This window comes from Salvelinus sp. IW2-2015, linkage group LG18 (assembly GCF_002910315.2).
Source record: "Salvelinus sp. IW2-2015 linkage group LG18, ASM291031v2, whole genome shotgun sequence".
NCBI lineage: Eukaryota > Metazoa > Chordata > Actinopteri > Salmoniformes > Salmonidae > Salvelinus > Salvelinus sp. IW2-2015.
Window position 1 is genome coordinate 35,316,471 of NC_036858.1, and position 23,633 is coordinate 35,340,103.

The following is a 23,633-nucleotide window of genomic DNA, read 5'->3' on the forward strand; positions in this document are numbered from 1 at the left end:
AGGCATGCAGTCTGTCCCAGGCCGGCTCTTCCCTACATGCTCAGAGCCAAGAGAGCTATTAAGTAGCACAGACTAGAGCCCAGAAAAAGGAGAGCAAAGTTTTATTTACAGTGTGCGGGCCCATCTCCAGCAGCAGAGATGGAATAAATCCCATGTTTGTTGATCATACCTGAGTGATGAGAAAGAAGGAGGAGGAGGGAGAGTGTTGCTTCATAATAAGAAAAGGGGGGGACGTGTCCCTGCTTGCTACAGGGTGTTGGCTAATTAAGACGCTTACCAAGCCCATAACAAGCTTAAGTTGTTTTGTGATTTGTGACTCATTTATCCAGGGCGAGTTGCAACTGTACTTTTTACCCACTTAACACGGCACTAAATGCCTGTTGGAGGCTCTGCAAAGGAAAAATGTATTTTACAGTCCTGTGGAAAGAGGGTTAGATCATAGTGGTGGGTTGAACTGTGCTGTTCTTACGACATTTTGTGCAATTAAAACACAATACATCCTTTGAGAATATGATAGGAACAATTTGATGATGTGGGTTGGATTTGGGAAAACAAAGGCGTTGAGATGAGGGGGGAAAAACCTGCCGGTGATTTTAAGCATCTGTCTGATTTACAAGCAGCAGCAGCCTCATTTTCTCCCCATTTCTTTTTGGGTTGCTGCCCTGCCTAGTCAGCGCTCAGGGCTGGAGGCCTGGTGGTTTTGGGCTGCCATATTACCCTCTGTCGCCGATGGAGACAGCCCCTCAACTCTCCTACAGTCCAACTCCACTAGACTTGTATGTGGAAAGAGAGAAGGACTCAGCTGCATAGTTTACTACTGTACAGTCTACTGGCTGGCAGATTATATAACGGTCTCGTTCAGTTTCCATATCAGCTCCTTACTGATAACGGAATAACATTTCTCCCTCGCATTCTCTCTCTCTCTCTCTCTCTCTCTCTCTCTCTCTCTCTATTTCTGTCTCTCTCAACCTTGTCATACTCTTTTCGACCCCTCTTCTCTGTCTCTCTCCACTGTCACAGTATTCTATGGGGGATAAGTTCCTATGAACCATGTCATTCACCTACTGACCTTTAACCTATAAGCACTGTACAGTAATTCACTTTCCACACGCTTGGTGATTAGCCTATGGGCTTACTCTTGCAATTATCACTTTCCTCTCTCTCAACCAATGAGTGTAAATGAGTTTATATGTCAACTTCCCCATGTTCTCTCATATTTGCTGTTTTTCAGCAACAGTTTTCGACAACCATCCACCTCCCACCACCACCAGCTGTACTTCCCTTAAAAAGATAGTTCGGGATTTTGGCAGAATCAGAGGAACTGATGGATACCATTTGTATGTCTTTGTGTCCAGTATGAAGGAAGTTAGAGGTAGTTTTGCGAGCCAATGCTAACTAGCGTTAGTTAGCGACTTCCTTCAAACTGCATTCCTCAGAGACAAGGCCATATCCCAAACTATTTCATATAATTCTATTTTGCAATCTGTCTCTGTTGTTCATTCAGTTAAACCTGTACTCGATTGAACTCAAGATGGAGGTGAGATGGAGGGAAGCATTTTATATATTCCTTTACCCCTTTTCTTCATACAGCACCTCTACAAATACACGACATGGCCAAAGTATGTGGACATCCCTTCAAATTTGTGGATTCAGCTAGTTCAGTCACACCTGTACACAGCCATGCAATCTCCATAGACAAACATTGGCAGTAGAATGGCCGCTACTGAAGAGCTCAGCGACTTTCAACGTGACTTCGTCATAGGATGCCACCTTTCCAACAAGTAAGTTCCTCAAATTTCTGCACTGTTAGAGCTGCCCCGGTCAACTGTAAGTGCTGTTATTGTGAAGTGGAAACGTTTAGGAGCAATAATAGCTCAGCCGCGAAGTGGTAGGCCACACAAGCTCACAGAACGGGACCGTCGACTGCGGAAGCCCGTAGCAAGGTAAAAATTGTCTGTCCTTGGTTGCATCACTCACTACTAAGTTCCAAACTGCCTCTGGAAGCAACGTCAACACAAGAACTGTTTGTCGGGAGCTTCATGAAATGGCCAAGCAGCCGCACACAATCCTAAGATCACCATGCAGAATGCCAAACGTTGGCTGGAGTGTTGTAAAGCTTGCCACCATTGGACTCTGGAGCATTGGAAACACGTTCTCTGAAGTGATGAATCACGCTTCACCATCTGGAAGTCTGACGGGTGAATCTGGGTTTGGCGGATGCCAGGAGAACACTACCTGCCCCAATGCATAGTGCCAATTGTAAAGTTTGGTGGGGAAGGCCCTTTCCTGTTTCAGCATGACAATGCCCCCGTGCACAAAGCAAGGTCCATACAGAAATGGTTTGTCGAGATTTGTGTGGAAGAACCTGACTGGCCTGCACAGAGCCCTGACCTCAACTCCTTCGAACACCTTTGGGATGAATTGGAACGCCGACAGGCCTAATCGCCCAACATCAGTGCCCGACCTCACTAATGCTCTTGTGGCTGAATGGAAGCAATCCCAGCAGCAATGTTCCAACATCTAGTGGAAAGCCTTCCCAGAAGAGTGGAGGCTGTTATAGCAGCAAAGAGGGGACCAACTCCATATTAACACCCATGATTTTGGAATGAGATGCTTGACGAGCAGGTGTCCGCATACGTTTTTCCCATTTCAGGGAAGAGGTAAAAAAAAAAAGAAGCTGATAGATTTCCTCAGCTCTCAGGACAATTTCCATAAATGTTCTAATTCCTCAGGTAACCTGTTCAGTTTTTACAGAGGTGAGAAGGACCGGAATGGAGGGGATCCCATTCCATTTTTTGGACGTCCATGTTGACTTTGGGTGGAGGTAGTTGTCTGGAGGCCTATGTGTCTAGAGTCCTGTATGAGACTTGATTAATGAGCATTACACACTAATAGTGCATTTAGGCTTTCACTGGGCCAAAATAGTGTAATCAGGTGTTTGGTCAGTGCCTAATTGAAAGCATGTGAGGCTCCCGGGGAAAGAAACAAGTCTGCAGCTCTCTCTTTGTCTGCCCTGTAAAGGAGAGTGCCAGGTATTTAACTGAAACACTTTCACTGAGTTTTATAGGCTCCCTTCGCTCCCACGTACGCAAGTTATGGCTGGGTGATCATCTGGTGAAGAATAAAACCTGTAGCTATGGAGGAAGGGGAGAGTCCAGCGGTTGGCAGTGGCGGAGCGTGCTGGAGAGTTTATGAGCTGTGCAGCTCCAGCCTTATATGGAGCTGGAGATGGCTGGAGTCAACTGCTCCTCTGGTATCTGTCATTTCCTCCTTGTCAGATTTCATTAGCTTATAATCACCGCACTGTCATTTCCTCCCTCCAAGTTTTGTTTTCTTCTTTGTAGATTGCATTTTTTTAGTCATCCCTACCTGGGAGGCAGGGAAGCGCTGCCCTGTTTTTACAGTCTCAGTGGATGGGCTGCCTGCGGTGGAGTGGGAAGCGATGGGGGCTTCTCTGGTTGCCAGATCCTGTGCCCGCAGTAAACACCAGGCGCTAGGCTCTCTCGTGAGTCTAGGGTTGCCTTGTCTGGGCCAACCTGCCTCACTGCTCTAACCACTAAGTGGGATTTTTCTGTGAATTGCCAGACACCATGTCTTAAAATCTCATTAGGCACCCAGGGGCCCTACACTGTGTTGCTGCTGACCCAGCCTCCTCTAATCACACATCCCTGGCCCGCGGAGGGAGCACAGCAGCCTGCATTAATGAACAACTTCCAGGGCTCCAGGGCTCCAGTCGTCCCTCTCTTTCCCTCTCTCACTTTCCACTCTCAACCATTTAGTGGATGAGGAGGAAATTAGTCAGTGTGGTTTTGTGTGTGTTTGTCAAGGGTGCAACTTTGGCTTTAGAAGTGGGGGGGACATAATTATTATTATTTAAAAAAATATGTATCCAGTCGGATAAACACGCCAAACAGCCTACCAACCTCTCGGAGGCGTCCGCATGGTCCCAAAGCACACCGTTGCCTCGTTTGGATCACATTCCAGTGATAAAACTGGGGGGGACAAAAATGCAATTTCAGAATGTGTGGGGGACATGTCCCCCCCGTCTCCAGTAAAAGTTACACCCCTGGCGTTGGGGTATTTGTGTTAACTGTATCTGTGTACATCTGTGTGTGTGCGTGTCCACAGTCCACCAGGTGAAATAGTCTCCTTTTATTCTGTGGTAGTCAGAGGAAACATCTGGAGCGCATAAGACTGTGGCTGATTTTGGGACTGAGGTACTGAGGTCACTCTCTCTGACTCAGCTGATTAAGGCAATTTAGGCAGTTCATATTTTAAAAACCTTTGCAGTGATCATATAACCAAACCATGTACACTGTATCACTGCTGTCATGACATGTTGACATTGCTATTAATTATATATTTGAATATTTTGGGACTACTACATGGGGGGATTCAAATCAAATCAAATGTTATTTGTCACATACACATGGTTAGCAGATGTTAATGCGAGTGTAGCAAAATGCTTGTGCTTCTAGTTCCGACAATGCAGTAATAACGATTCATTTCCCTTGAATGCTCTTACATTGATTTCCCTTAAGTGGCTGTCTATCAGAAGTGAATCAGATCAGGTCTGATAAAGTTAAATTGCTGTTTGAAAGAGTGGCACTTCCCTTCCCACCCTGCGATGTTTTGGCACACACAGCTCCAGTAGCTTGTTTCCCGCCCACAACAAGATGAGTGTGTAACCATTATGGTGTGGTTAGTGGTTCTAGGGGATGGGTTGACAAAAGACGTTCTACCAGATGAAGTGGGGTGGTTTTGGGGGCCATTCACCCCCGTAAGCAGTCTATGTAGTAATGATCTCATTAGGCTCTGGGAACCACAGCTGTGGCTTCTGGTGGAGGCTCTATGACATCATACTGAGGGCTGCGGAGGAGGAGGGCAAACCGGATGTCAGTCAACAAGAGACACAGTTACTCATCACATTAGGCATTGTGATTGACATTTTTAGTGCGCGAATGAACCTCATTCAAAGAGACTGGAGATGTCAGGTCACGTGGTCAGGAAAAATGACTGACCCTACGTGCTCATCCAATACGGTTTGATTTGGGTCCCATCAAACCCATGATTATCATGTGTAGATGCTGCTCTGTTCAAATGACCAGTCAGTACCAATGTGGCAAACGGCTTGTCAACCAGTTTGATTAGCCATATATACTCTCTCAAATCACATTTTACATGGATGCTGTCTCTTCCAGACATCCCATATGTAAAAAATAACCCGTTGTCCCTGAGATGTCTTTGCATATCAAACAGGAATGTCACCTGATGCTCCTAATGCCACCAGCCGCATGGTAATGACATGGGTCAGACCTGGGAGGGGACTGGTGCTGGGGAAGGGCAGAGTCAGAGAGGACTTCAAACAGAACTCTAGAGCAGGTCCCTGTATGGGCCAGATAGAATCAGAGGCAGCAGGGATGTGAGGTTTGGGAGCGGTGTTGTAGTCACCATAATGACAGGGTTGGGGAGAGGCAGATTTATTACAGCTGCCATTGTGTCACCGCTGCAAATCCTACCAAACCTTGCCTGTCCTTTTCTAGGAAAAACACACTAAATTAAACAAAAAAACATGGATACAATATGTGTGCAGTATGGTAGTGACCCGGAGGCACTGGACACAAAGACTCTAGGTCACAGGACAAAGAGCTACTATAGGAATGTTGTTACTTTAGTTGGAACATGTATAACTTTCTCTATGATAAACTCGAATGCCTCTTTCAATGATTTTGAAACACCATTTTCATTTTGAAACACTAGCGTGAGGTTAACGTCTAAGATTGCCTCTGAAGGTCTGAAAAGTGTGTGATTTAAATGACCTGGATGCGTGAAACATTATAACACGTAACACCACCAGCAATTTCTGCTGTGTATCTTTGTTTGACGTGCTTTACTACAACGTGCAATAGAGTGCCAGAAGAGGCGTGATTCCTAGTTCTCTCTCGCTCAATTGATCAAAAGACTCGCGGTTTGCTGAGGAGATTCCTGCACTGGTAGAAAGGACGACCGACCCAGGAAGCCTAGATGGCAGAGACTGTGGTGTTTCCCCCGCAGGCAGCAGGTATCCCCATTTGAGAGAGAGAGCGAGAGAGAGACCGCCTCTCTGTCTGCTGGTTGGACTGACAGCTTGATTCATGCTGGCGACCCACACGCCATTGACACATATTTCAAATAGACTGGAGAGGGGATTCAGTTCCCTCAGACCTTTCTCAGAGGACGGCTCGGCAAACAAACCCTCCACAGAAGGTCCTTCAGCCTCGCAATTATTGAAACTTACTGCCTGAATGGAGCCTTTAATGTTGTCCTTTAGATTCTATATTTCTCATTTGTTTTTGTTTCTTTAAATCTGGCGTGTGGTGCGTGGCGACCTGAGGGGTGTGGTGGCATGTGCGGCGCGTGCGGAGACTAGCTGGAGATATGAAGAAATTCCTTTGTGGATGAATAAGCCTTGGGTGACTGACAACTCTGAGACAGAGGGAGAACGAGAAAAGTGAGACTGTAGGTGTGAATGATGGGTTGAGAGAGATAGTAAAAAATAAAGGGAGAATGGAACACTTACTCAATTTTGAGTATGAACATCAAGGCATTTCTGTGTCATTGCCCCCTCTGGAGAGTAATACTTTCCTGGTCACACCTCTGTCATTTGGTTTGGGTCTTAGCCTCAAGCAGCCTTATCTGGGCCTGAAGTCTCCCTCAGAACCAGGCTGAGCTCTTCATGAGTGTCAGAGTCAGGATGGAAAACACACCCTAGGGCTGAATACATGAATACATCACAGGCTCCTCAATTAAGCCAGGTTTGCTGAGGAGTTATGCAGTCTCCAGGCGTAATGGATCATTTGCCATCCACCTCCTTGCTTCTTTGTGATGAATATTGATGGTGGGGGAGCCAGGCAGTGTTTGGACACTGAGCTGAATGTGTAATGGCATAGAACCCTGGAAGACGAGGACAGAGACGTGAATGATGGCTGAACAACACAGGCTTTGTTCTCCTGGGTCTGGATGGATCCATCATGCTTTTTAATGTTGCAGCTTGTGATTCCTGCTTCATATCTTTGTGTGCCAAAGCACAAACCTCCTAGAGGAGATCTTTGGCATATGGAAGCTGGAGTGGGAGAGAGAGAGCACTCAGAGAAGAAAACAATATTGGAAGACGATAACTCATTGAGAAATGTCAAACAAAGTTCATAAACAGTGGTTGTTTTGTCTACTTGCTCTTTATTTAAAGGTTGATCAGCCTCCGAGTCAAAAAAACGTTTCCAACAATAAACTGCTGTGAAATGCTCAGAGTGTGTGTGTAATATCATTGGGTTCGCTGTCACCTGTGGACACAGCTGGCTAAACTTCACATTCTTTGTGTTTTTTAGTGGTATGCCATCTTCCCTGCATGAATGGTGGAAAGTGCAGTGCCAGGGACAAGTGTCAGTGCCCGCCTACCTTCACAGGGAAGTTCTGCCAGATGCCTGTTCAGAACGGGAATGGACAGCAGCGCCAGAATGGACAGCAGCAGACGTCCCAGATTCACTCCACTCACACTCTGCCTCTCACCTTCAGCAATGGACAGAACCCTGGTAAGATAGAGAGACTGAGTCCAAAAACGTGGAGTTATGGATGATTTTTTGAAAATGTTAGTTTTTCATCCAAAGGCATCGAGGTACAAATACGAAGGAGTGTCCAGTAAGTGTACATCTAAAGTGCAGTCGGGGAACATTAAGTTGCTCTTTTCAATAACTTTGACCCGACGTTTCCTTTTTCCCTTGTCTCCCCTAGTGAAATATGCCCCCAGCATCGTGAACATCCACGTGAAGCATCCTCCAGAGGCCTCGGTGCAGATCCACCAGGTCTCCCAGCTGGATGCCAATGGGCAGAAGGTGAAAGGCAATGGGCAGAATGGTCGCTCCCAGACCCAGTCCCACTACACCTACCACCACTCAGAGAGCAGCCAGAAGATCCAGCAGCAGGGACACAACATCATCTACCCCAACCAGCAGAGCTACGTACCCCAGTACCAGCCTGTCTCCAACAGCCAGCTGGGACGCTGCTTCCAAGAGACCACTGGCACACAGGTCAGAGAGGGACAGGGGACAGGGGAGGGATGGAGAGAGAGGAGGGATGGAGGTGAAGAGTGGGGTAGAGAGGGGAAAACTGGAAGTGTTGAGAGTGCAGATTGAGAGTATTGGAAAACAGGTTAGAGAAGGACAAGGGGAAAGGTGGGGGTTGGAGAAAGAGAGTGGAAATAAGAGGGGGAGAGTTTGTTAGGATTTGTGGTTAATGAGTACTGCTTCAATGCCAGCCATTTATCATTCTTTGCATTGGAAAAACTACAATCAAAGTAACTGTTTGTGCATCAAACTAATCTACGCTAATCTAAATTGATGTGTGTTTAAAGGGGGGGGGGAAACAACCATGCCTCAATTTAAATCAATGCAGGTGTAAGAGCCTTCCTGTCATTTTTCAGCCTGCTAGGTTTATACCCAGAGAATAAAGATCTTATCAACACCAAGGAACTTTTCCCATCTTAGAAATAGTCCCTTAACCCAGGTCAGTGCTTCAATACATCCAACGTTATTAGCAGCATTGGAAACCTGCCCATCTTATCCACACCAGATCACCATTCAATTTGGTTTACATGTTGCAGTCAAATGGACGTTGTGGTGATAAGGCCCCATCAGCAGGCGAGGCGCCGACGACTGTTCCCTTATCAGTGTGTGTCCATCTGAGGGAGGCTTGGCGACAGGATGTGTTCTATAATAGAGCTGTTCTGTCTGAGAGTTGGAGTGACAGATGGCCATTGTGTGATGCTGATGGCACACAAGCCCACGTCGCGAGGCGTTGTCGTGCAGCTTTTTTTTATTACTTCAGCCAGCCAAGTAGAGGAATATGGAGGGAGTTTTTTTCCCGGATGAAAATACTGAACTCGCTCACTCAGTCTTTCCCTCTGTTGTTCCTTTCCTCTCCCTTTCTCTATTTCTCTCTCTCTTTCTCTCTTTCTCTTCTAAATGCCAGTGTGGCAAGGCCCTTCCTGGTCTCAGCAAGCAGGAGGAATGCTGTCAGAGCATCGGAACATCCTGGGGGTTCCACAAATGCCAGAAGTGCCCGAAACCATGTAAGTACCGATGTAATACAAGTAACACTCTTTGACTGGTGTAGATTATAGTGGTTGGCCTTTATCAGAAGGTGACTGGGGAGTGAGAGAGACTGTTGTGGGATAGACAGGCAGCGACAGAGACAGATGAACTGCACACCCAATTAAGGACGTCTCAGCCCAATGACATTTGTCTCAGCTATGTGAGTACTGTGTGGCTATTTGCTGCCGAGACACAGTAGTTGAAGATAGATCCGGTAATGCACTTTACTGGCACTGTGGAAGCAGTTTACTGGCATGTGCACTTTCTCACTTCCTAACTGCTTCCAAGAAAATGAGTTTTTTGTGTCGAGACAATCAACACATTGGAACCCAGCTTCTGCCAAAGAAAGGAGGGGTAATGGTTTTTCACAGAGAATGACAGAGAAGGGGTCAGAAGGAAATGATGGGTGGGTGGGGGGGGAGAAATGGTAGAATTCAGTGAAGACACGCAAGTGTGAAGGTGCTGACTCACATAGCAAACAGACCCAGACCAGACACAGACCCACAGTTATGTTCTAATAACCGGACCCCTGGTGTCCAGTCCACGGACTCACCTATATGGATAGAACTAAATGTTCATGTTTATTACAGAAGAAGTATGAAAAGCATATGTAGGCATGGAAACGGAACAGTTTGGAGATTATGGGAAAATGATTAGGCCAAAGTTGAGGACACAACAGTTCACCTGACACAAGACTGAATCCAAATATTACACTGTTGATTTTACGTGCATTTTACATTTACTGTACTTTTCGTCGCATTTGTTGATAACGAAATCTGAAAATACTCAGGGTACATTCAGAAACATGATCAGAATATTTCTGGAAAATGTGGGGTAGGTGTGACATAAGACCAAAAAAGTTGCAAGGGTTTGAGTGAGAGGACTAACTGGTGTCTCCAAGTGGCCACACACACCTCTCCAAAGTGTGCACAGTTCCTAAATCATTTCAATGCACTTTTATGACTTAAAGAAGTCTTCAACTATAAGGTGCTTTTGAGCTCTCCTAGCTGTGCCGTTGAGGAACTAGAGCAAGCACACTTGTTGTTTATGCAATCCAAAAACGGCCCAAAAACATGACAAGCTATAAGTTATAAAATACGATCTTACAGTGTTAGGCCTTCACAGGGCAATTCAGAGAAACAGATGGTCATTTTGGTGTCCGTAGAAAGGAGTCACGAGTGCCTTCAGGTGTGTGTTCTGCGGCAGATTTTCTTCACAATAGACCAAACGTAGGCTCATTCTGTTCAGAACAACCCAGGGTTTGACTCCATGTCACCTTGTAACTGTACATCAAACACAGTGATTACATTTGTTGACACTGTATATGGCATGAGTTTTAATGATATGGAAATGTGAAGTGCACATTTTTACTCACGGTTGTTTGGCTTGCTTGTATAACTTCAAAGCAGTATATATTCTAATCCTCAATGTCTCATCTTTCAAAATACAACGAGTCATCTTCATTTACAGCATGTCCCTCACTCAGACAACAACAAAAAAATGGACAAAGTTGCCCAATTAGCGGGAGGGATGGGGGCGTCTTCTTGTCACGTGCGGTGCTCAAATTCAGAACGGCTGTCAGTCAAAACCCATACAACACTGTGAAGCGCAGAGCCTGATCTCTGACGTTATTTATAGCATGTTACTATACAGCCACTGCGTTCTAATTTAGGGGCTTATCAGTGCCCAAATGTGTAAAGGGTTACAATAGGTGAAAATCGTTCCCTCTCTTACCCCCAGACGAGCGTTACAACATTGCCGTGCTTGTATCATCCATATTTGGTCAAATAATAATTTGTACTGACCCAGACTGAAACCCAGACACAAAATGTTGAACTATGCTGGGATGCTAAAAAATATGCTAGCAATGAGAAATTGGGAGATCTGTTTTCAAATAAACATGACACAGCCTCTCTCTCATCACCTGAGACACATTACACAGTGTAGCCTAGTTACTGCAAGTAACAACAGAATGTCTAGCCCAGTCATTTCAGAGCAGCTGCTCTTGAGGCACTGCTAGCCTACCTTCAGTGAAAATCCTAGCTTTGACTTGCCTAGTTAAATAAAGATAAAATACAAAATAATGCACTCTCACGAGTTGCCCAGTCACTTGTATCAGCTGGCAACAGGCAAAATAAAGACGCAGAGTCACATTCATTTGGGAACATAATATGACCCTTGTGTTTATCCAGATAAAAAAAGGTGGCCGGCTTTTGACCCTGTGGGTTTATTTTGAGAAGAGATCTGTTAAAAAAAAAAAAACCTGGATGTCTCCATACCAGTAGTCTGTGTTTCCACATGGCTGTCCTGTCTTTCTCTTCCTGGGCTATTTTAGCTTGTTGTTACCCAGTGGGGGAAGGTTAGGCCCATGTTTGCATTAGACCATTCCAGCCATCTCCCAAGGGTGCTGCTTAAAGAATGATCTTTGTTTCTTTCATACCAAAGCTATGGGATCATTGAGAGCTTGGGGGACCGAGGGGATGGTGGGAGGAGACGGGGGTGGGACGTGGTTAGAAATATGTGTTTTCATCAATTAACTGGAAGGCGGTGGATATCCTCACGTGAATAGCTTGTACTCAAGAAGAGCTCATAAAAAAAAAAGTAATTTGTAAACCAGAAAAAGACTATTAGTCTGCCTCAATCAGACAGGCATCAAAGTACTCTGTGCCCTCAGTGCACTTTGGAGATGAAATAACTATGCTTTAATCATTATCAAATAATCTTATGACAGCTTTTTCATTAACTCTCATTTTATGTCAGGGAGACTTTTCCCTGTTGGGCCTGAGAATCAAGTTGAACTTGGTTAGTTTGTACTCCTGTCTTACCTGACAGGTAGACTCTTTCAAGGTCAGAAATCACCACACATATTTTTCGACCATTACTTCCCAGGTTTGCACACTGAACAAATCCTAAAGGCCTTCACCAGTTTGTTCCCAAAAGTCTCCTGTTATTGAAAGGCACAAAGGAGGCACTGTGTACTGACTGGTTGTGTTGGGAGTCAGGAATGGCAGAGGCGTGAGGTTAGTATTTATGTGTGGGCGCCGTGTTAACAGCCACATTATGCCCCGGAGACAGTTTTTGCTGTTAAATAGATTGGCTTACACGCAAACAAACACAGCCTTGTTCCCTGTTGAGAAGGGTAGCAAGTTATCAATCTGCTTTTAGGTATTTGGGTGCCACCCTGTTACGGGGCCAGAAAAGCCCTCCATCAGTACTTCCGTCTGCCAGAGTAGATCTAGATTCCCCCTTATTACCGTAAGCAGACTTTGAGTTAACTCGCCATCTGCAGTCACCCATCAGCTTTGAAACGGTTAGATTTATTCTGAGCCAGCGGTACCATGGGCAATGCGGTTTAATGGTTCCTCTTTGAGGACTCTGACTGTGCCCCCGGGCTCTCTTCCTCCCTCATCCTCTGTCAACCCATTGGAACTCAACCAGAGTCTTAATTAACAGATGTTAGCTCCCTTCGTTGAGTTTTTACAATGAAAGCAATTAATGTCAACCTTTGGAAATGAAACAGTAAGGCTACATGATGTTTGGCATTTGGAGGCGGAGGTAGGAGGGTGTTTTTACACAGTGTTTTGTCCTTGAGGCTTGTGTGGCCAGGGATAAGAAAGTTGAATGCACGAGAGGAAGTGTTTGTTCATGGGTTTGATCAGTTGCCGTGCGTGTCTACACCACGTGAGAGAAGGGGGGGTTTTACCCATATTTTCCCTTTCAGTTTGTTTTCATATAATGGATGCTTGCGCTGCCGTTCAACTCAAATCCATATGGGCGCAAAAATGTTTTTATTTTGCCATGATTCTCATTTTCCCTAGAGGTAAGCTTGAGATCCCATATTCGTGTCCTTTAACAGCTATCAGTCAATGCTAGTAAGCTGAGAGGCCTGCGTCAGGAGGACAATACCATGCATTCGTGATTTCAGATCAAAGTGGGATTAAAGCAATCTGTCATCAATCAAAACCAAGTGTGATGGTTTTTATTCTTGGCAGGTTTCCTGACCCCACCTCTAGCCTGGAGTCATGTGTGTGTGTGTGTGTGTGTGTGTGTGTTGTACGCATGCATGCACGTGTGTCAGATGAAACACTGGTTCTTACTAGGTGTTTTTTTGATGGATCGTGTTTTTACGTTGAACAGGTCAGAGTAGAGACTGTCAGAGTGGCCTTTCTCCTTCCTAAACAATTCTGGATGAGTCATCAAATGCTGGCTACTCAGAAGTCAGAAGGAATCCCCAAAGTATCAGTAGAAAATGCTTATGCGTTTGAAAAACCTTGACATGTCCTCAAACGTGTTCGTGTGACAGAATGAAGCGTATATACTCTACCTATATTGAGTCATATAAATCTCAGAGATGGAATGATGGACGTCAAAACAAAGAACTCTCTCTCTCTCTCTCTTTTCTCCAGCTATTCCTCTGACAGCAGGAGGATCCAGACAGGCGATGGACTGCCCCCAGGGATACAAGCGCATCAACAATTCCCACTGCCAAGGTAAGAGCTACGGCCCACCTTTAGTTCAACCTCTCTGCGTCGACCGCTGGCATTGTTTTGCTTGTGCTTTCCCACACAGAGAGCGTTTCTTAGCGTGGAGGAGGGCTTCGCCAAGAGAAATGAGCCCCAAAGAAATGATTTGTCACCAGCCACAAAAAAACCTGCTAGAGAACAGGGCTACAAACCAGAAACGGGAATGAATATGCTTCATTTTGACAATGATATAATTCTCTCGCTTTGTGTTGGTGTCCTGTGCGCTCTACTCTGCTCTACTCCTTCCTTGGGCGGTGTGGGCCTGTCTACCTGTACACAGCACCCTCTGCTGGTCCCTCACCTTCCGGTCCTCCACAGACGCACTGACTCAGCCAACTCTGAGGCGAGAGAGAGTATATTCTTAATTTACAAGCCTAGTGTGCCAGCTGCCATTTGTTGTCTCCCAGAGCTGCCTGAAATCCATCAAGGATGAAAGTTTTTCATTCTTTTCTTTCTCCTCCTGACCTGCTCCACTCGCTCGTCAGTGATCACTCCTGCTTTAACAGGACCCCAAACACCATAACAGCCATGCAGGAGAGAGAGGAAAAAGAGGCAGGTGCCATATTTGATAGATTTCCCTAATCTGTATTGAATTTGAATATGATAGCAAGCGATGACTACAATACATCAGGGCTGGCAGACCACTTTCAGGGGAGTCACTCTAAATCAAGCCTGCTCCGCGCCAGCGACTTTTGAACCCACTGTGGCCCATTCAAATCAAATCACATTTTATTGGTCACATATTTAGCAGATGTTATTGCGGGTGTTGCGAAATGCTTGTCACAAAGGATCCAATTCGGGGAAGTTGTATTTCTGTTTGTAATGCTGGTGAGTTACTGGTGCTCTGATATCTTAACGTTATTTACGGTTGTATGTACTGATGCAAAGAAAACGTTCTGGGCTAATAATGTAAGCAATAACGCACACAAAGAAAATACTGAAAAGTTGCTGCTAGAAGCAGAGTTGCCATCTACGTCGGCGCCATCTTAAAAGATTCACTCAGCACTCCATTCAAGGGGAGAGAGAGGGAGACAGAGATAGAGAGGGAATGATGGAGAGAGAAAGAGAGAGAGAGAAGGCCAGCCTCAGTGTCTGGGTGGGGCCCATATGGGCCACAGGCCTCTGCTCAGGGACTTAACTGACTGCTCACTCTTTCAGAAATCATTTATAACCCTTAACGCTCTCGTCATCTCAGCTGCAAACCCAGACCTCTGCTCCTCTCCATGGTAGCTGGTTGTTTGAACGGTCAGATCTTACAGAGAGGGGTTCTGAAATAGTGAAGGCTTCTCCTTCAAATCGAGCTTGTGGCATTTCTTCTACAATAGCAACTGCCCAACACTTAGTACACTACATTATTCCACATCATTAAGAATGAAATATTGGAACAGTGGACGGTACATTGAAGACATTGAAGATATCAGGGGACATCATTTGGCATCACTCCCTGCTCTCTTCAAAGGAATCCCATTCTTTGACAGCACTGGTACTGTAGTGCATGGCACAACCAATAGAGGGCATCTGCCAGGGTTACACTGGTTCGCCATGAAGCAGAGCGCCACCACGCCTAATCGTTTGCCAGGCGGAAAGGGCTCTGAAAGGGGAGCTGAGGCCTGCTTGCTGCCTAGTCGGAGAGCTGCCAGGCTGAGGAGAACAGAGTGCCGGCCCAGGGCCCAGGAGCCCAGACTTGGCTATTCCTGTGGAGGTGCTGTGACTCACCCTGTAATCCACCACATCCTGTTCCCGTTATTATTCCCCCTTTTTTTACAGGGCCGATTTGGATTTCATTTCCAATTTGTTTTCCTTGGAGCTAGGTACGTGTGTTTACTAATCGCCGGACATGGTGTGACTGTGTCCAATATAAGATGTGGAGGGAAAAAGAGACAAGGTAGAGGATTGTTTGGCTGGTTTAAAGTTGTGTGGAGTCGGTTTGGTCCCGGTCTGATCCAGGTTCTGATTAAATTCCCTAGTGAGCCATTTGAGTTCTGAAGCGTTGAGGGTAGGGCAAGGTGTGGTGTTAGGCATGGTCAAGTTCAGTATGATTTCACTTGGACAAGCCAATCTCCCTCCCACATACTCTAGTTTAGCACTTCTCAGGCGCTGCTGAATGTTGTGGGGGCTAATGCGCAGGTGCGTCCCAGCCAGAGTATGTGAGCGGAGCTGGTGCGGAGCGAGGAGTGGAGCGTGCCCAATTTGATAAGAGCAGGGAGCGAGATTCCCAAAGGCCTTCTTGCCCGCTCCAATTTCACTCCAGTAGCGTTCACTTCACAAGCTCAGGGCATGCCCGGCGGAGCATGCGTTTGTAGTCTACTTGTGTGCGGCTGTAACCCCTTGCTTTATGTACTCTCATGGATTTCGCTAAATATTTTCAGAAAGAAACTGATAAAACACACAGGTGAAAAATCAAGGTGACTCACAAAGATGAGGACCAAGAGCAAGAGAGGGAGTGTGGTGATGTAGTGTCTACAACTAAAGAATCATTGTGGAATCTGAAAAGACAAGTATCCCAAAAGCGTGATGGTGTACTTACTACGTGCACATGTTAAAAGAAAGGAACGAGGTGGGTAGATAACTAAGTGTGTCATTGTAGCAAAGTATTTATAAACTCAAAATCAGATCTCTTAAACGTTTCGTTCATTTTTGTTCTATTATCTATACAATGGGCCATAATTGATTTTGGCCCAATAGGCCTGGCATATTCCCACGTCCCGAAGGAGCTTTCCGTTTTGATTGGGTTATTGTGCCTAAAAACCTTTAGGCCTACCTATAGAGTGAAAAACAAACTCTGCATCTCTGCCCAGCCTGCCAAGATTGGCCAAAAGGGTGTTTATCATCCCAGTAGCTTTGCAAGTGTGGAGAGGATATTTTCCTGCTGCTAGCCGGCTCTCCAGGCACCATCACATGAGCCTGAAGCCACAGACTGGCCAAATCGTGTTTCGAAAAATGATTTCAAACGCACTAATAAGTCATTTTTTGTTTAATTTGTATATAATTCTAAGCCTATATGCGCAATTTATAAACTATAATGATTTAATACAACGAAATGTTGTTCAAATGCTGAGCGCTTTTAGTCCAGCCTACTGTGTCGCACTCGCAAATGCTTCAGAATGTATGTCTTTGTAGGCTATAGTTTTGAAACAATTTAAATAATATAACCTAAATAATCTTTTCTTTCTTAGGCTCCCTGTCTGTCTCCTGACCTATTCAGCGTGTTTATATGCTGTGTAATATGACATGTAGCCCGTTTGAAATGATGTGCACTTCTTTCATTCACCTTTTCATGTTTATTCAAATACTTTTCATTCAAATCCAAATGGTTTGGTTTCAATACTTCAAAACCAAATGGTAGGTCCAGGTAGTCCCAAGAATAGATGGGTGTTGGTTAAATTGTGACTTGAATTAATGGAGCGAATTTGGAGTGGCATTCTTTTTTCTTTCTGTGAGCACGGAGTGGTTGGAAAAGACATGGAGCGCCAGAGCGGTGTGCAACTTGCTTAATTCTGCTCACATGCTCAGGCAGAGGATCTGAGTACAAAGTGATTAAGGTGATGAGTGAGCAGTGGTTTATTAAACTTTATTTAACCAGGGGAACTCATTGAGACCAGGGTCTCATTTCCAATGGTGGCTGTGCTCCTATGCTTCTCCTCAACCCAGCATGACACATTTCTCCATGTGTCATCAGAGGCAATTGGCTGCTCTCTGTGGGGCCCCAAGGGGCCAGAAATAGTGAATTCACCTCTCCCCCACTCGGTTCACCGCTGGGCCGTTTTATCGCCTTGTGGGTAATTATTCTGTCAGTGCGGTGATTGACAGCGCAGGTGGGCGCGGCTCAGAGGAGCGGTGCAGGTGTTGACACTGTGAAACCACCAGTGGAGACGTGTTTGAGTACACGCCGCGTCCCGTAGATGATAATTGCCATTCATTGATATTCCCGACAGAGGGTGTCATAGAAAAGAATGTTAACGCAAACATCTTTCTCATCTCTTGAGATCTGCCCGAGAAAAATCCTGTAGGGCAGGAAGGAACACCCTCATTCACCCACCCCAGGGGAGACGTCACTGGGAATGACGTCTCTGCCCCTGATTAGTGATTCTTTTAGAGTATGAGCACAGCAGAGCCTCCTGTGATATGGACCTGGACGTGATGTAACCGCTGAAATATTCACGACTTACATGGAAGGATATCAACATGTTGTCGGCTGGTGTTAGAGGACCACACGGTGATGTGATGCTGCTCTTGTCATGACACGATCCACTTAGTGTCAGGCGTCTAGCACGCTCTCTGTGTACATGATGCTCCTGTACTGGTTCTGCTTTTCACGTTGCAACAGAAAGTGAAAATATGTGTCCTGTGGAACAGAATTAGGGGGAAACAAAGCTCTCTTTTTGATACATAACTCAGACACATGCTTCGTATTTAGCCCTCTCAATAACAAACTGCACTTGTAAACTGGATACCAGAAGAAATGAACCAGATAACTGTAAACAGCTAAGAGGCAGCTGAGTTGGAAGGGGATACAAAGTCTCCTTGTCTCCTGTTATGAGGAAGAATACGGAGGAGAGCATTCTGTTGACCTTTTTCCAGCCGGACATATTATGTCTACCCTGCTGTTGCTTCCTGAACAAGTTTGGCTCTTGAGCAGGGTTTCTCAAACCCGGTCCTCGGGACCCAAAAGCTGCATGTTTAGTTTTTTGCCCTAACCCTACACAGCTGATTCAAATTATCAAAGCTTGAGGATGAGTTGATTATTTGAATCAGATGTGTAGTGCTAGGGCAAAAACTAAAACGTGCACCTCTTGGGGTCCCGAGGACCGGGTTTGGGAAACCCTGCTCTAGTGACTGGCTGACATAGCCCAGCTGCAATGAGCCAGTAAACGAACCCCTGAGGACATAAAGCATAAAGCTGTTAGTCCCACAGCCACAGCCTCATAACCCAGACCTTGAACTAAGGAAATGAACCTGCTCTTCTGTAAGGTTACTACATAACCATGATTTATGCCTGAGACCTGAAACTGTCTCTTCAACTCCACATTAATTACCTAAAACTACAGGGCTGCCTTTGACCAGAACAGTTATGTAGTGGCTACACCAGGGTTATGTGACTACACCAGGGTTATGTGACTACACCAGGGTTATGTGACTACACCAGGGTTATGTGACTACACCAGGGTTATGTGACTACACCAGGGTTATGCGGCACGTATGGACCGGGTATGATACACGGTGTACTACACCAGGGTTTATGTGCTACACCAGGGTTTATGTGACACTACTACCAGGGATTATGTGACTACACCAGGGTTATGTGACTTACACCAGGGTATGTGACTACACCAGGGTTATGTGACTACCCAGCCAGTTATGTGCTACACCAGGGTTATGTGGACTACATCAAGGTTTGCTGATACCAGGGTTATGTGCTACCAACCAGGGTTAGTGACTACACCAGGGGTATGTGACTACACAGGGTTATGTGCTACACCAGGGTTATGTGACTACACCAGGTGTTAGGTCTACACCAGGGTTTTGACTACATCAAGGTTATGTGCTTTACACCAGGGTTATGTGGCTAACACCAGGGTTATGTGACTACCACCAGGGTTATGTGACTTACACCAGGGGTTATGTGCTGACACCAGGGTTATGTGACTACACCAGGGATTATGGGCTACACCAGGTTATGTGACTACACCAGGGTTATGTGGACTACACCAGGGTTATTGTGCTACACCAGGGTTATGTGGCTACACCAGGGTTATGTGACTACACCAGGGTTATGTGACTACACAGGGTTATGTGACTACACAGGGTTATGTGGCTACACCAGTATGATATGAATGTGGTGTTTGTGAGCTATTATACAAACTCATGCACAGAAACAAATAGATGATGGTAATCGGTGGAGTTTCCAACTCTAGGTGCAGGCATACAGGCTGTGTTTTGCACACAAACTCTATTCTATGCACATTCAGTTCATGTTCCTTCTGCTAGCTGTGTAATAAACACTAATATGTATATCACGTGCATTACTTTGTTCCTCTCCTTTGTTGCTGTTGCAGATCTAATGAGTGCCAGCTGCAGGGCTGTGTTCCCAACGGAGACTGTCTGACACCATGGGGTAGCTACAGGTGCAGCTGTAAGGCCGGCTTCATCCCTGACCCACCCTCTCCACCTGTATCCGTTAAGTCCTCCCTCCCCTCTCCCTCCTCCCTCTCCCTCTCCCTCTCCCTCTCCCTCTCCCTCTCCCTCTCCCTTTCCTCTCCCCCTCTCCCTCTCCCTCTCTCTCTCTTCCCTCTCTCTCCCTCCTCTCTCTCTCTCTCTCTCCAGTGCCATATTTGGGATGACATACATTTCCCATACATTCTTTGAATTGTATTTATTCAGCCCATACAGTCTGGGTTGCAGTCTAAGAAATGTTGTGAATGCCGCAAATCGTACTGCAAAGGCTGCGTTTTGATGAAATGCATACGAATGTGCAGATGAAAATGCATGGATGAAAAGCATGGTGTTTATCATAATAATCAGATTCCCCTCAGAGCATGGAACACAAGGCACAGCATTTGAAACCCAACAGATCTCATTTCTCTCCACTGAAAGATGTTGAGTTAGTGTGTGATCGAAGAGATGGGGAAACGTCATGGATGGATGAGACCAGTTTGAGGTGAGCGAGGCATACAGAGGAGCCACCCGAAGTTGTAGTTCACAAAATCAGTTGTACGGGCGACATTAAATAAATCCTAGGTGTGACCCATTCCATTATACACTATTTTCGTGTGGTCTGTAATCTACCCGGAGAGCGATAGTCTGACAAGCTATGTAAATATGGCCTAATTAATCACCGTGTGTCCAATTGTGAACCTCTGGCGTTAGGGCATGTGTTACTCCTGTCGGCTCGTTGTCTGCCTACACCAAGCGTTCGACTACCACTGGTGTGTCTGTCGTGATTGTGTGGCTGCGAGTAGATGTGTGTGGTGTGCTCGGTGCGTTGGTGGATAGTGTCATCCCAACGATTAGCTACAAGAACTGTATTGCTGTCGTGTGGTTGGATGTTAGTGTCGTCATTATGAGAGTGGTTTTTCCATAGTGTCCGAGCCAGGTGCACACCAAGCCTAAGAATTTCTTTTCTCACGATAGATGGTGCTGCGGCTGTGTGCGTGCGTGCTGCCAAGTGCCCAAGCACTCGGCTGGAGTGATGTGTTAACGTTCGTGTCGCTGCGCACATGTTGTGACTCTGGAGCCAGTGGAACTGTGGTTCTTCTGTTCATCTACGACATACTTAGTCCTTTTTTGTGTCTATTTGCGCCTGGTGCCCCTCTATTTAATCTCGAATTTCTCAGCGTAAATGAAACAAACCGAATAACGTCGGCTCTACTTCCCATCATTCTGCATAGTGTGCACTCACCGGCATACGTAGCAGAATTTGGAGCCTTGCTGGACAGTGTTGTTTTGTCTGTACAATGGAAAATGCAAGGAAGGAGCGACTATTTGGATACTATGTTCGCTGTTTCATGGTTCGACAGCAGTGACCATCGGAGCGCCCTGCTGTTCGTGCCCCCCTCCCTTGCATATGTTGCCTGTCATTGAACCCCCAATGTCAGGTCTAGACTTCTCCCCTCATTGTGTGTGTTGAGTTACTGAGTTACTCTGGCTCTCTACTGACCTGAAAAGCAGAGTGGAGTTTGGAGAGAAACATATTGGTGTTGATGAAGGACCAGGATATAGCCTGACCCTCCCCTGTACTGCGCCTTTGCGTGTTGATTGGCTTATAGTGTGCATGACCGCAACAGTAACCAACCAAAACTGGCGTACCCATTGTGAGCGCCACTAATAATGCCCTAGTGTACCACGGAATGACACTTGACATTTACATACATGTACATCCTGTGTCCAACTAAACATATAACAAAAATAAACCAATGCATTCCATGCGTAGCACTTAAAATATCTCGGACTAATTTGAATTTGGGGATTTTGACACGTCATCAAACATTCCACTGGTGCCAGACTGCAATTTTAGACAAATTCTTGACCAAAAGGTTAAACATAATGACTGCTTGAAGTTCACAAACCACACGTGATCAAGCTCCAAAATAGGGTAACATGATGGGACACAAATACAGCAACTGACTTGGAATGGAGGGAGGGCCATCCAGGGCAATCTAACAGAACCCCAGCAATCTCATCTCTCTCTATCCCTCTATCTCCACTACCCTCTCCTGGGCCACCTCCCAACATCTGACAAAGGGAGAGATTCTATTGTTGGGGCATTCACTGGCCTATTCATGGGACTGCTCTAGTTTAGCCTTTAGCAACTGAACCCAATAGCCAAAAGCCATAGCGCTTTTAGCTGGACCGTCTCTGAGACGCTAAAAGACTCAAGTGTGTTAAACACGGTGGTGCTGCCACATCAGGGAGTCGGAGTCACTGGTATTAATTGGTGGCAACTTTACTGTGGGTGGTAAGAAGGAGGGAGGAGGGGGGGTGGATGGAGTTTGGGCAAGTGAGTGGAGACTAGAGCGAAAATGATTGCTGCCTGTCATGCACGATTTCCACCGTGTGTCCGAGCTGTGAAGTGTGAGACTCAGAGGCGCCGTCACAATTTTTGTGGAGGGTTTGGGGGGACAGTGGTTCAGCGGTTTGAGCCCGCCTTTCCAACAGTAACACACAGTAACACACACACACACACACTCACACACACACTCACACACACGCTCAGCTTTGTCAACATAATGACTGGAAACCTGAGAACTCTTTCCGCCTGTTTTGACGAATATCAATGCACCACACAAACTGCCCGAAGGGAACATGTTAGAGGAATTAAAACTTTGGAACAAGCCTTTGTGACCTTTTGTACAGGAATTGGTCAAGAAAAGGCTATTACCTTTCACTGTTGTTGGAATGATGTCTTGTAAACTCGTGCATCAACTCATTAATGCCTGCTTTTGGTCTGAACAGTACAACAACATAGTCACGTTTGGGGTTTTGGAGACTGTTGTGAGAGAGAAATAAAGGAACGTCATGGTCCATTTGTGTTAGCACTGATTTGCCGTTGATAGGTATGGCTTACCAATTGAAACATGAAGAAATGCTGAAGGAACATCATATGGCTCGAGCTCTACTTGGAGGTAAAAGCCTTAGAGAGTCTTTGTTCCGTTGGTGCCTTGCCATACCACAGTTTCCACCCCTGCTCCCGCACTTCAGGATTAGAGCTGCTTCAACCCCTCATGATGGTCACCATTCAGAAACACTCAACCAACCCTACTGCATGCTGTTATTTGAGTCAGCGTTTGACCTTGCTAACTAGTGCATGAAGCAACGGCATGAAGCGCTCAATGTGTGTACACCCAACGAGCTTTCGATGTTGTGTGTGTCGCGTGTGTTTTGTGTTTGAGCGTTTAGTTCGGTCAACACTTTCTTCATAGCTCAAAAATCCTGCCTCGAAGATATGAAATGTCTCAGCGGTAGCAGCTAACTACGCCGAGATGTTTCACATTTTTCTTGGTATTTTTGATGTCGCTGTTATAAATGTGCGACTACTGGACTCTGTGTTGGGCGAGGGGATTCCGGTGAAGGGGGACTTCTTTATTTCTCTTCTCTTTATTTCTCTTCTCTCCTCCATGTATGTGTCTCCCCCCACTGTGGCGCACCTCCCCTCGCCCCTCTCCCTCCACCCTCCGCCGCACCTCTTCAGCTGACACCCCTGCCATCCACGAGGAGAAAGGGGCTTGTTTCCGATTGGTCAGTTCGGGGAAGCAGTGTTTGCACCCGGTGCCTGCTCAGCTGAGCAAACAGCTGTGCTGCTGCAGTGTGGGCAAGGCCTGGGGCCCGCGCTGCGACAAGTGCCCCCTGCCAGCAACAGGTAAGGTCCCCAACGCCGGCACCTCTGAGCTCCAGACAGACTACACCTCTACCCATCCATCTATTCCACCAATCTCACACTGAGAGATGGAAATATGGGACCAATGGCATTCATTCATCCGACCCCCCC

The 23,633-nt window shown here is 46.1% G+C and overlaps 1 protein-coding gene across 1 annotated transcript in view; it reads left to right on the forward strand.

Annotated features, from left to right (window-relative positions):
• The window catches only part of LOC111977916 (latent-transforming growth factor beta-binding protein 1-like), a 129,966-nt gene that overhangs the window by 48,904 nt on the left and 57,429 nt on the right, over nt 1-23,633 (forward strand). Inside the window, 8 exon segments of the mRNA XM_070448489.1 lie at nt 7,365-7,568; nt 7,768-8,063; nt 9,004-9,103; nt 13,553-13,615; nt 16,195-16,205; nt 19,715-19,805; nt 19,808-19,825; nt 23,337-23,504. Of these exon segments, the coding sequence (XP_070304590.1) occupies nt 7,365-7,568; nt 7,768-8,063; nt 9,004-9,103; nt 13,553-13,615; nt 16,195-16,205; nt 19,715-19,805; nt 19,808-19,825; nt 23,337-23,504 (951 nt within the window).